General features: G+C 53.6%; 1 protein-coding gene across 2 annotated transcripts in view; it reads right to left on the bottom strand.

Annotated features, from left to right (window-relative positions):
- Positions 1-11815, bottom strand: part of RPS6KA1 (ribosomal protein S6 kinase A1) — a 40102-nt gene extending 28287 nt beyond the window's left edge. The window contains exons 1-2 of one of the 2 annotated variants that reach the window (XM_080657901.1): positions 11628-11815; positions 3985-4029 (exon numbers count right to left, since the gene is read on the bottom strand). In XM_080657901.1, coding sequence (XP_080514027.1) covers positions 3985-4029; positions 11628-11690 — 108 coding nt within the window. In that variant the 5' untranslated portion in view covers positions 11691-11815. The remainder of the gene's footprint in view (positions 1-3984; positions 4030-11627) is intronic. The other variant, XM_080657902.1, reaches the window with a different exon arrangement.
- Positions 11816-13178: the final 1363 nt, after the last annotated feature.

The raw sequence follows: 13178 nt of genomic DNA, 5'->3' as shown, positions 1-13178 counted from the left end.
GTAAGGCCAGCCAGCAGCCTCCCATGTGGACATCACCCACAGCTCCTGGCCCCCTGCTCTATCCCCAGGTCAGGAACCACACACTAGGAAGCACTCAGATTGAGGCAGATGCCGGCCTTGATCTCAGGTAGCTCCAAAAAATAAATACATGATAACAAAACACAACAGCCGGCGACAGAGCGACAGTTAGGTGCTGCGGATGCCCAGAGGTGGTGTCTATCTGCCAGGGTGAGGTCTGAAAACCTTCCAGAAAGGGGCAGCCCAGCAGAACCCTGAGGAGGAACAGGAGTCGGCCAGGCAGGGAGGAGGGGAAAAAGGGCACATCATGTAGAGAGACCGGGGTGAAAAGAGGCTTGAGGCCAGGAGAGCAGGGAGGGAAGTTAAGAACTGCTCACTCGCCCTAACCGGTTTGGCTCAGTGGATAGAGCGTCGGCCTGCAGACTGAAGGGTCCCAGGTTCGATTCCAGTCAAGGGCATGTACCTTGGTTGCGGGCACATCCCCAGTAGGAGGTGTGCAGGAGGCAGCTGGCTGATGTTTCTCTCTCATCGATATTTCTAACTCTCTATCCCTCTCCCTTCCTCTCTGTAAAAAATCAATAAAATATATATTTAAAAAAAAAAAGAACTGCTCACTCACTAGCTGAGCGCTCCCAAGCAAACTCTCTCTCTAGCTGAGCCTCAGTTTCCTCCTCGGTAAAACAGAGGTTAAAACGAGATGTTGTTTCTAGAAGCAAAATGGGCCACAGAGGCAGAGGAACACAGTCAACAGAACTCCCTGGATTAGTGGGCAGTCTTACTGCTGCTGCGTCTCCTCTGGGCAGGTAGAAGGGACAGAGCCCTGCCACAGGGTCCCAGGTGCTGGGAGGGTGGGCTAGCCTGCCCTAGCCAATCTAAGGGAAGTTCCCCCCAACACCTGAGGCTCCCCAAAGTCCACAGTCACATCCTGCCTGAGCTCCAGCCAGGGGAGCCAGAGGATCCGGAGGGATCAGGGTTTCATAAACAGGAAGAGAGGAGGGGAGGGGGGAGATGCTCAGCTCTCAAAATAGACCCACAGGCACTTCAAAGGGGTCCAGCTCCGGAGATAGCCAGGGGAGGGGGCCTGGGTGCCCAGTCTACCCCCAGGAGAGAAGGGAGGATGAATGGAACCCCAGTGTGCCTGAGGACACCAGGTGCACCCTGGGTACTGAAAAGATTCAGGGAGCTCTCACCATAGATTTTTGTCCACACTATGGCTGCTAAACCCCAAATCTCCCTTTCTGCTTGAAACTAATAAAATAAAATAAGTATTGAACACCAACATTGTGCCTCACACTTTGTTAGATTTTTTTTAACATATACACATCCCATGCCCTCCTCTGGATAGCCTCGTACAGGAAAAACATCTGCGCCTCAGAGCAAACCCCTCACCCAAGGTTATGAGGCAAACAGGAAAGAGGGGCAGGATTCTGAACTCAGAATGCCTGACTCCCAAGTCCCCCTCCCACCTCTTCTCCAGCTGGAAGACCCACTTTTCTCTCCAAGTGCCCAAATCCTGCCTTTTGAGGCTCAGCCAAATGCCAGCTCTATAGGGAAGATGGCCTGGTACCCTACAGCCCACCCAATGTTTCTTCCTCTGCCATCCCTGGCAGTGATTGTCCATCTGGTCCACGCTCAGTCCTAAGCTCAGATGCCACTGACATGCTCACATCACCCTGCTACTGAGAGAAATGTGGGCACTGGAAGGTGGTCATTTCTCTGCCCGTTATGGGGCCTGGCACAGAATGGAAGTTCTGCATGCCTACAGTCATGTTCTTCCCCATCACATGGCTTTTCTGTATCCACCTGTCCCTGAGGGTGGGGATGTTGATTTCATTTTGGGTTTCCCCAGGGGCACAGCAGGGTGCCCTGAAAGTTGGATGAAGCAAATGATACACCAGCTCTTTGCCAGCTCATTCCACTACTCAAAGTGATGAGGTCATGAACACAGACTAAGCGCCCCCTGGTGTTTGAGCCCAGAAGTGGGCACTGGGGATACTGTGACATTCTGGGGCAACAGAGAAGATGGATGAGGAGGTTCCTAGGAATAATGGAACTTGGGGGTCATGGGGACCCAATGTTCTTCCTCTTCAGCACTGAGTGTTTCCTGGGCTGGGAGAGTGTGGTCAAGCAAGATCTGACTACATTGCCTACCACCTATGTGACCGTGGGCCTCCATTTTCTCATCTGTAAAATGGGATTATTAACAATATCTACCTCCAGGGCTGTTGTGAAAACTAAAGGGAAAGTTTCTAGTGTGGTGCCAAGTGTGTGTTAAGCTCTTTCTCTTCCTTAAAGTGGCATTCGAGGCTCTCCCCACACTCTCCATCTCCAGCCTCATCACCCCACCCCAGAATTTTCTACTCTAGAGCTAGAGTCATAGGCTTGGGATTAAATGTAGGTTACCTGACTGGGTAAGTTCCTGTCCTCTCCCTACCAGCCACTCTATCTCTTGGGATGAGAAACTGTACTTACTACCAACATCCCCAAAGCTGCAACCCCAGAATCTTAGCTCCAAGATATGTACATCCTGGTTCTTCATTGGGCAGCTACTTTGTGGGAGGAGATTGTGCAGACATGGGGCTGAGCAAACCAAGGGGCCCACTTCACACCACCTGCCTGGCTTCTGGTGGCCCAAGGTTGCCATAGTAACCACCAGAAGAGGAGGTAAGAGCCTATTTCTCTCACCCAGCCCTACCTCAAGCACCTCAGCAACCTTATCTTAGGAGGCCAAGGCAAGACAAACATGGGCATCAGCCCTGGGTAGATCTCAAAGGTCAAGCCTATGGCAGGTCTGGTGCCCAGGCAGACCCAGACTGGAGGGTGTGGCCACTAGTAAGAAGTGGAGCTGAGCAAGGCATTGGTGCATTCATACTGCTGGTGCTGAAGTCACTGTGTACCAGGCAGTGACTATCTCATGTTCTTCACATCACACCTATGGGTAGGCACTGCTATCCCCAATTTACAGATGAGGAAACTAAGACTCAGAAGGGAGAAGAAGAGCCCTGGCCAGGGTGGCTTGGTTCATTGAGCGCTCTCTCATGCACCAAAGGGTCGCCAGTTCGATTCCTGGTCAGACCACATGCCCAGGTTGTGGGATCAATCCTCAGGCAGCCGATCAATATTTCTCTCTCTCCCTTTCCCTTCCTCTCTCTCTAAAACAAGTAAAAACATTAAGGAAAAATAGGGGGGGGGGGTGGTTCGGCTGGCATGGCTCAGTGTTTGAGCATTGTCCTATGAACCAGGAGGTTATGGTTTGATTCCCAGTCAGGATACATCCCTGGGTTTTGGACTCAATCCCCAGTGTGGGCCTGCAGGAGGCAGCCAACCAGTGATTCTCGCTGATCACTGATGTTTCTATCTCTCTCTCTCTCCCTTCCTCTTTGAAATGAATAAAATACATATATAAAGGGGGAGAACAGCTCTGTGACCCCGCACAATTGGGTATGGGAGGAACCCAGGGAAGCAGAGACAGCAGGGCTGAGGGATCAGCCTCATGCTGGGAGTTGGGAGCCCTGAGAAATGGTCTGTGTGCCCATTTCTCTAGCATCACATGCCCAGATGATTTCAGGCCTTTGTCAGGCCCACCTGACCTGAGCCTCTCCCCACGCCCCTTCAGCCCTCTCCTCACAGTCAGCCCAGATTCCAGGGGTAAATAAACTAAGCAAGTGTCCTAGCCTGGGTGATGGGTAACCAGAGTTCTAGCATGGATTCTGCTCGGACCCTGTCTGGGCCACTGTCCTCTCACCTAAGAAACAGGAAGGTTGGAGCAACCGATCTCCATGCATAGGGTTGCCTCGAGGATTAACGGGGACCAGAGAAGAAAGGCTGATCTGGGAAAGAAGGGAGAGGCCAGGACTCTCACACCCAGGTGGGATGAGGGCAGGCCTCCCTCCCCCCTCCTCCATGGCCGGGCAAACAGTGCTCCCCTCACAGAACTTGGCCTAGGATGCTAGCCCTGGCCCTCACCTTGGATGACTGAAGGCCAGCTTCTTCCCCAGGTGCCTGTCCATTCTGGAAAAGAGAAGAGAGATTACGGAACATTGTCAGAGTTTATCAGCGTGGGACAGAGCCAAGATAGACCCGTGGGTCCCCTCATCCTTGACTGTTTCGAATAGCTAGGAAGGACATGGAGGTGGGGCAGGAGTTCTGAATGGGTCTCCCAACTCCAGTTGCACAGTGAGAGCACAGGTGCCAAGCCCTCCTGCAACAGCCTCTCACCATCCAGGTAGTATATTTCTCAAAACTCTCTCCCTCAACTCTGCCTGCAAACATCTATCTTTGAAGGCCCAGATTAGATGTCATCTCCTCCCAACGCCAGTTCTGCCAGAGACAAACTGTATAACTTTGTACCAATTGCAAGCAGCCTTGTTTCCTGATTTGTAACATGAGGGTAGTTACAGCCACTTCCCAGAGGTGCTGCAAGGGTAGAAAGAGACAAAGTCTGGGAAAGTATCCAGCCCAGAGCCGGTGGCTTCCCTGCCCTTGCCCCCTCTGAGACCCCTATCCTGCCAGGCAGAATCACTGCTGGCCCACTCTGCCCCCGCATTCCTTCATTGTACCACTTTTCACATTGCAGGGTCTATTTTTTTTAAATATTGTTATTGATTTCAAAGAGGAAGGGAGAGGGAGAAAGAGATAGACACATCAATGATGATAGAGAATCATCAATCGGCTGCCTTCTGCACGTACCCCACTGGAGATGGGACTCACAACCCACGCATATGCCCTGACGGGGAATCGAGGCATGGCCTCATGGTTCAAAGGTTGATGCTCAACCATTGAGCCACACCAGCTGGGCTGCAGAGACTATTTACACACAGGCCTGCCCTTCCGAATAAATGGGAGTGCCAGGAGGGCAGAGATTAGGGCTCCGAGCTAACAGCTGCTCTCTTCCGAGCCCCTCCCACATGTCAGGCACTGGGCTCGGTGCCTCGCACCTGTGGCATCATTAAATCCTCAGGACCTGAAAGGGAAGCCCCAGCCCCATTTGGCAGAGGAAAAAACTGAGGCCAAGGGGCCTAGTAATGACACCTAAGGTCACAGAACTGGTAAGTGGGGATTCAAATTTTGGTCTCTGACACCCAGAAGATGCTCAAGAGAGGTCTATTAAAGAGCAGCCCACATCCCAGGCAGGGAACTTCCTGCAGAGGGGTGGACACTGGAGCCAATCTCTGGGCAGTCCTGCTTTTTCCAGTGCCCAGACTTCACACTCAGGTAGGCATATTCACCCCAGGGCAGTGGTCAGCAAACTCACTAGTCAACAGAGCCAAATACCAACAGTACAACGATTGAAATTTCTTTGGAGAGCCGAAACCGGTTTGGCTCAGTGGATAGAGTGTCGGCCTGCGGATTCGATTCCAGTCAAGGGCATGTACCTTGGTTGCGGGCACATCCCCAGTGGGAGGTGTGTAGGAGGCAGCTGATCGATGTTTCTCTCTCATCGATGTTTCTAGCTCTCTATCCCTCTCCCTTCTTCTGTGTAAAATATCAATAAAATATATTTTTAAAAAAAGGAAAAAAAAAGGAAATTTCTTAGAGAGCCAAATTTTTGAAACTTAAACTTCTTCTAACGCCACTTCTTCAAAACAGACTCGCCCAGGCCGTGGTATTTTGTGGAAGAGCCACACTCAAGGGGCCAAAGAGCCGGATGTGGCTCGCGAGCTGCAGTTTGCCGACCACGGCCCTAGGGCAAGCATGTCAAACTCGCAGCCAACAGGCCGCATGCCTCGTTTAAATAAACGAGTTTGACATGCTTGCCTTAGAGTACACCAAACCCAGCCCAGCCTGTGATACAAGGTGATTAATTTTATCTGGAACTTGGGGAGCTGAATGGAGCTGTCCCCACTCTTCCTTGCACAGCAAGAGTGTGGTGAGGTAGACAGAGGCTCCTAACAGCTAGGAAGACCCAGCCTAGGGCACGGCAGGACTTTGGAGCCAGTGGCTGGGTCCACAGGGCAGCTGTGGCTTTGCTTGGCAGCAGCAGGCACAGCTGTGTTCTGCCCATTACATAATCTCCCTGCCCCTGGAACAGTTTCCCTCCGCTGCTGCCAGGACATCCTGCCCCCTGAGCCCCTTTAATGCCCCTAATCCTCCCCAGGGCCAGTGTCCTGCAGGCCCCTCCACACACACATACACATACATGCTGTCATCTCTCAGCAGCCTGGGGAGAAGGGCCAGGTTGATCAGGGCCCAGGGGGAGGCAGGATGCATCTGGAGCTTGAGCTCCACTTCACCCAGCAGTCTAGACTCTTGATAGAATTCCCACCGATGGTCTCAACAGCCTACACCCCAGCCCCTTGCCCCAGCCTTCCCCCATTCAAACCTTCATCCTTCCTAAAACTCAACTGTGATCACTGCACTTGAGCCATTAATTTCCTCGGTCACTCACTACTTATTGAGAACCTGCTTTGTATCAGGCCCCAAACCCTTCCATGTTTTCCCACTGCCTGCAGAATACAGTCCCAGTTCCCTGCCACGGCATTCAAGGCGATCATTTCCAAAAACCCAACACAAGTCATTAACAACATGGGTTCAGGCCTGGCCGGCATGGCTCAGTGGTTGAGTGTCGACCTATGAACCAGGAGGTCACGGTTCGATTCCCGGTCAGGGCACATGCCTGGGTCGTGGGCTCGATCCCCAGTGTGGGGCATGCAGGATTCTCTGTCATCATTGGTGTTTCTCCCTCTCTCTTCCTCTCTGAAATCAATAAAAATATATTTAGAAAAAATAAAATAAAAAAGAACATGGGCTCTGGAACCTAACCTTATGGGTTCAAATTCTGTATTCCGTACCACCTACATCACCCTGAGGTTACTTCATTTCATAGGGCTTCAGTCCTCATCTGTGAAATGAGGATAAGAGTAATGTACCACATCAGGTGGCTGCAAGAAGCAAACAAAATAGTCTATAAATATCTATACCTGGCAGTCATGTACTGGGTCCATAAACAACAGTCATTATTATTCTGAAGCTAAACAGAACGACCTGAGACCCTGAACAGGCCAGCTTATTTCATATTGCTAAGCATTTGCATGATGGCTCACTTCTTGTACCAAGAAAACCTTTCCTGCCTTGTCACTTTGGCAAATTCCTGGTCTTCTTCCAGGACCCACTTCAAATGCCATCTCTTCTGTCCACACAGCCTTGAGTGCTTTCCTTTCTCCTCCGCATCCCACAGCACCGAGGAAGCTGCAGGTTAACTCAGGAAGAAGCCCTGGATTGTCTGTCATCATATCCTTGACACCCCGCTCACGATGCAACATGTAGTATGTCAAATAAAAGCTCGACCCAGCAAAGAGAGCAGGGAGGCCAGAGTAGGCTCTATTACTCCCATTTTCCAGACAAGGCTCAGAGAGTGAAGGGACCCACCTGAGGTCCCTCAGTTAGCAGGCAACAGACATGGGGCCATAACCCAAAGTCCCCTCCCAAATGAGGGAAGGGAGGAGGCAGTGGGTGTACCTAGAGGTGTGGGCTTACTGAGCAGTGACCTGGGTGCTTCAGGGGACCCACAGGCCCTGTGTGGCTGCCTCCAGTCCCAGGGTCTCTGGCCTGGGTGCATTCTCATGGAACCCCACATCTGTAAGAGCTGATACATAAAGTCTCTAGAAGGGAATGGCAGCCCTGGAAAAAAGACGAGGAGTACAAAAAAGACCACAGGTGATCTTCCCCCTCAGAGCCAGGGTCCACACAGGGAAGACAGGGTTCATTTGTCCTCACCTGACTGCTGCATGGATGGCAGAAAGAACACAGCTCTGCAGCCACAAAGATACAGCTGCTAATCCTAGCTCTGCCAGCCACTCACTCCAACCTTGGGTCTGTCACATCATTTCTCTGGGCCTCAGTTCCTCCATCTATACCATGAAGGCAGGTCTGTCTTATACACAGCTGCATCCTGTTGCTTGGAATAGTACTTGTCACATGGTAAGTGCTCAATAAATATTTGCTGAATGAATGAATGAATGAATGAATGGAAGGGGACAATGATGCTGACCTTGCAGAATACTGAATGAAGGACCTTGTCTAAAAAGTCTGGTACAGCCTGGCCGGTTTGGCTCAGTGGATAGAGCGTCAGCCTGTGGACTGAAGGGTCCCGGGTCCGATTCCGGTCAAGGGCATGTGCCTTGGTTGCGGGCACATCCCCAGTGGGGGGTGTGCAGGAGGCAGCTGATCGATGTTTCTCTCTCATCGATGTTTCTCACTCTCTATCCCTCTCCTTTCCTCTCTGTAAAAAATCAATAAAATATGTTAAAAAAAAAAAAAAAAAAAAAAAGTCTGGTACAGCTGCCCTGGCCAGGTGGTTTAGGAGCATCATCCTGTGCATCCAAAGGTTGTGGGTTTCATTCCCGGTCATACCTAGGTTGCGGGTTCAGTCCCTGGTCGGGATTCGGGATGCATATGGGGTGGGGAAGGGGGCGAGGGCAGCCGATTGATGTTTCTCTCTCACAATGATGTTTCTCTCTCTCTCTCTCTCTCTTTCTCTCTCTCTCAAATCAATAAAAACATATTCTGGGGTGAAGATTAAAAAATAAAAAAGTCTGATACAGGAAGGGCCCTTCAGCTTCTTAAGAGGATGGAGATGCACCCTCCTCCCTCTTTCTCAAAGAGCACTGTTCATGGGGACAGTTGCCCAGGGCCCCCAACCATTGTACCCCTTCCCAAGAAGTCAGAGATAGGCTCTAACAGGCATTCTTCCTTCCCACTCAAGCAGCTCTGTTTTGGGAAGGGCCCAGGGCAGAGTCTAGAGCAGTGGTCGGCAAACTGCGGCTCGCGAGCCACATGCGGCTCTTTGGCCCCTTGAGTGTGGCTCTTCCACAAAATACCACAGCCTGGGCGAGTCTATTTTGAAGAAGTGGCGTTAGAAGAAGTTTAAGTTTAAAAAATCTGGCTCTCAAAAGAAATTTCAATCGTTGTACTGTTGATATTTGGCTCTGTTGACTAATGAGTTTGCCGACCACTGGTCTAGAGAAGCCAGGCAGCAGATGGACAAAGACAGCACGTGTCCCGCAGGCAGGAAGCAGCCCCAGGAGCTGGGTTCAGAGCCCAGCATTGGCAGCCCTGCACGATGCTGGAGGCTGGGGGCCAGGTGCCAGGGCTGGCTGGCACAATCTATCCTCGGCAAAGGCTGGACAGGGGCTTTTCAGGATGAGGAGAGCCTGCCAACATCCGGAGCCTCTCTCAGAGTACCATCCACCTGGGCCAGTTTGATCCCAACCCTTCCCCATCCTTAAGCCTCCCCACACTTGAGAGACCTGGGTTCCAATACTAACTCTGACATTAATTCATAGGCCAGATCTTTCAGAGTTCAGTTGTCTCATATGAAAATGGGGGTTATATTCCCGACCTTGAGAAGTTGTTATGAGAATTATTTAAATATGAGAATTAATGATGAAGCAGGGTGGGCGGCACACAGTAAAGCTCGGTAGATGGCAGGGCTGGGCCTGGGGGCAAGGTTACTTCTTTCAGCAAAGTCAAGGAAGGCCCAGGCAGAATCCTCACCCACACTTCCAATGAGTTTGCTCCACCTGGGCCACACCCTGAGCCAGGCCCTGCCTCCCAGCAGCCCATTTTCAGCGGCGTCATTGGGAGGGCAGGGCAGTCCAGATCCCAGGCCTCTACCAAATCCCGCCAGCTCCTTGTCTATCTCCTTCCCGTCCAGGAGCCAGAGGCAGTGCCTATACCTGCAGGTCAGGCTGCTGTATCGCTTACATGTCACCTGGGCTAAGAACAGGGAGGCCCTGTTCTCCTGTGAGAAGAACCCAATCCATGCCCTGGCTGCCCCATGGCTCCTGTTACCCAAACAATAACATCCAGTTGCCTGGCACCTCCATGGGGTGGGGGAGGGGGGGAATGGGCAGCAGTACCCAGGGCTCTGCACCCAGGAAGCAGAAGCAAAAACCCAGCCCTGGCCACTAAAGAAACAGAGGCCCAGAGAGGCTAAGGACTGACTAGGGGTCACACAGCATTTCCAAGGTAAAGCTCCTGGAGAAATCATTCCCCACCCCCCAACCCACCTCCTGCCCCAATCCTAGGAACTAAGCCAGTCTTCTCCTTTCACAGAGTTCAAATGCAGTAGTATTCAAAACTGGGTTGAGTTTCCTATTAAAAACCTGGCCCCCTTAAGAAGCTGGCCCCTGCCCCAGGATTCCCTAAGGGAAGCAGGAAGTTGTGCCCTGGACTGGGAATCAGGCTCCTAGGTGTCTGCCCTCCCTATCTCCAAGGTAAGTCCTTGGGTTAAGTTCCTCGGGCCTCTCCCAATCTACCTACCTCTAGAGAGGCCTAGGTTACAGGGGTATGCCAAGGCAAAGGAATCCACCTCAGAGCGCCCTCCCCAGACCCTAGTGACCCAGTCCTGGGGATAGTGGGGAAGGAGTAATAGGGGATGCAGAGGGCAGTGTAAGGTGAGTCAGCAAGAGAGAACTTCCAAGAGCATGCAGGGCCTGTAAAAACCCTGTGGCAGGGATCCCAGAGCAATTTACTCCAAATTGCGCCTTCAGGTTGCTTACCTAATCCTGCCTCACCCACCCTCCAACAGCCAGTGTCAGCCATGACCATCCCTTTAAAGGGGCAGCACACCTTGGATGAGAGACAGGGCCCTTGGTGGTTGCCCCAGGTAAGAGAGGGCAGAGAAGGGAACCTAGGCAGGGGAAAATCGCCTTGGCTCCCAGGCTCAACGAGGTCTTCTCACCCTCCCTACACATCTCCCCCATCTCCTTCGGAAAGGGAGTATCACCTGCCTCCATCCCAACTTGAGGCTGCAGAGAAAATTTTCTTGACCTGTTGGTTCAGGGGCTTGACCTTGACCCTGGGGTCAAAGGGCACAGGAAGAGCTGGCCTCCTGCATGCTTAGGGCCTGGCACCAGAGAATCCTCAGAGCAGGGCAGGAGCTGCTTCTGGGAGAGGCTAGGCTGGCAGAGGCCAAACTATCCAGGGGCCCAGGGGCCCTGCCCATGGGAGGGGGCACCAGAGGGTAGCAGGCACCAAGGTCCTCCCCCTCTCCAGGAATAATCTTCACAAGGTCGAAGAGCTTTTTCCACTGGCTCTCCACAATCTGGGGCAGGGGACACAGCTGTCCTCTGGCCCTAGCCTCGGGGCAAAGAAAACCAAGAGTTTCAGTCCCAGACCAGCGGTGTCACCTCACATCCCATAACTGCCAAGACACAAGAGGGACAATCCTTCTAGGGTCCGCAGCGGAGAAGAGGGGAGGGGTAGGGCTCTGGGAGACGTCAAGGAGAAGTGGGGGGGGGGGGCGGGTGGAGGGGAGCATGATCCTTGTCTCACAGAATCCCAGACATCAGGCACCCCGACCCTGCCCGTCTGCGCTAATGGAGGAAGCCCCGACAGCTCCCGGCATGGGTCGTAGGTGTGCGGCGTGAGGGAGGCCAGGGCTCGGCGCCCCACCGGATCCCCTCTCTGGCGCTTGGCGGAACTGTCCTTCTCTTACACACACCCGAGGCAGAGGGGGGTGGAGCCGAAGAAGGGGCAAGAGATCGGAGGGCACTCGCGCCCTCGCGGGCACCCGCCACACTGCAGAAGCGCCACGAGCTGCCCCGCCTCTGCGGGGACCCGGGATCGTCGGTCACCGGCGCCGGTTCCCCACCCGGCTCACTCACCTCCGGGTCCAGCGGCACCAGCTCCATGAGCGGCCAGGGCTCCTTGAGCTGAGCGAGCGGCATCGCGCCGCCGCCGGGCCGCTCGCGCTCCTCCGGCGGCCCTGGCCGCGCCGCCTCCGGGGTCCGGGGTCCCCGACTCTGAGCCCCCGCGCCCCCGCGCCCCCGCTCCGAGACCCTCGCGCTCCGGCAGGGCCGCCCGCGCCGCCGCCGCCGCGGCACTCGCACTTCGGCTCCCTCCGTCACCCGGCGCCGCCGCGTCCATTGGCTACCTGCGCGAGGGGCGGGGCCGAAGAAGCCCCGCCCCTGCAGGCGGCATTCCCGGCGCGGACCCCCGCCCCGGCCGTGCGGGGCGCGCTGGCCCCGCCTCCACCTCGAGCCCCTGCCTGGAGCTCCGCTCCGCCTAGAAAAAGCCTTCCTGGCTCCTCCCTCCCAAACCTTGTCCCACCTCCCTAACCCCCACAAGCCTCCCTCCCGCACCCCGCTCGGGCCCCGCCAGGTCCACGGCTATCTCCCCACTCACCTTGTTCAGAATCTCTAGATGTTCCTTCACCTTACAGGGGATTCCCTCCTCTTTCCCACCCCCACCGCTCCCCACGCACACGCACACAGAAAGCCCGGGGCCTGACCCTGGCAGAAGCTGGAAAGGAGCCTGGGCCCAAGTCCCACGAACTCTCCTACCCACCTCAGGAGGCCCTAGGGATCCCCTTCCGGAAGTCAACATTGGATCCCCTGGGGATCTCAGCGATCCAACTCCAGGTAAGTTCCAACACCGTCACCACCATCAGAACCCACAGTGCCCCCAGAAGTGATTTCTTAATACACATTTTTTGCAACCTGTACTGGAGGGGGGAGGGGCTCATTTCAAGCCCAGTCTCCCCAGAATCTCTCCCGCTGTAGGCCCAGATCTGGGCTGGTTTGGAGTCGCTCCCCCTCTGAGGACACGGACCAGGCTTCCAGGATGGACCTGGACCGACACTTGGACTGCACTTGGAGTAAAAGCCAGGGAGGATTCCCCCTGGAGAGATTCAGCCTCCATCTAAAGAAGTGTTAGGGGCCCAGGTGTGGTGAGAATTATTCACATTCGGGCTAGTGGAGGGATGAGCTTGCAGGTTCATGGGTGGGAAAGAATGGCCATTTTACTTGCAAAACTGTTCTAAGGCTGGGGGATGGAAAGGATTATTTGTCAAAAGCCTTCTGTGGCCCTGGCTGGTGTGGCTCAATTGGTTGGGCATCCATCATACATACTGTACACCAAAAGGTTTCAGGTTTGATTCAGATCCAGGCACATGCCTGGGTTGCCAGCAGCCAACTGATGTTTCGCTCTCACATTGATGTTTCTCTCTCTCTTCTTCTCCTCTTCTCCTTCTCCCTCACTCTCTAAAAATCAACTTAAAAGATCTTTTTTTAAAAAGCCTTCAAGCCTTCTAAAAAATAAAAGCTTTCTGTGAACTAGCCTCCACCAACGTGTGATTTCCTTGAATCCTCTCCACCACCTAGTTGACAGCCTCTGAAAGATGAAATGACTTGCCCAAAATTACACAGCAAGTCAAG

The sequence above is a fragment of the Plecotus auritus genome, assembly GCF_963455305.1.
Source record: "Plecotus auritus genome assembly, chromosome: 2".
NCBI classification, from domain to species: Eukaryota; Metazoa; Chordata; class Mammalia; order Chiroptera; family Vespertilionidae; genus Plecotus; species Plecotus auritus.
Note: the sequence above shows the minus strand (reverse complement) of the source record. Positions and strands in the feature narration are given on the sequence as shown.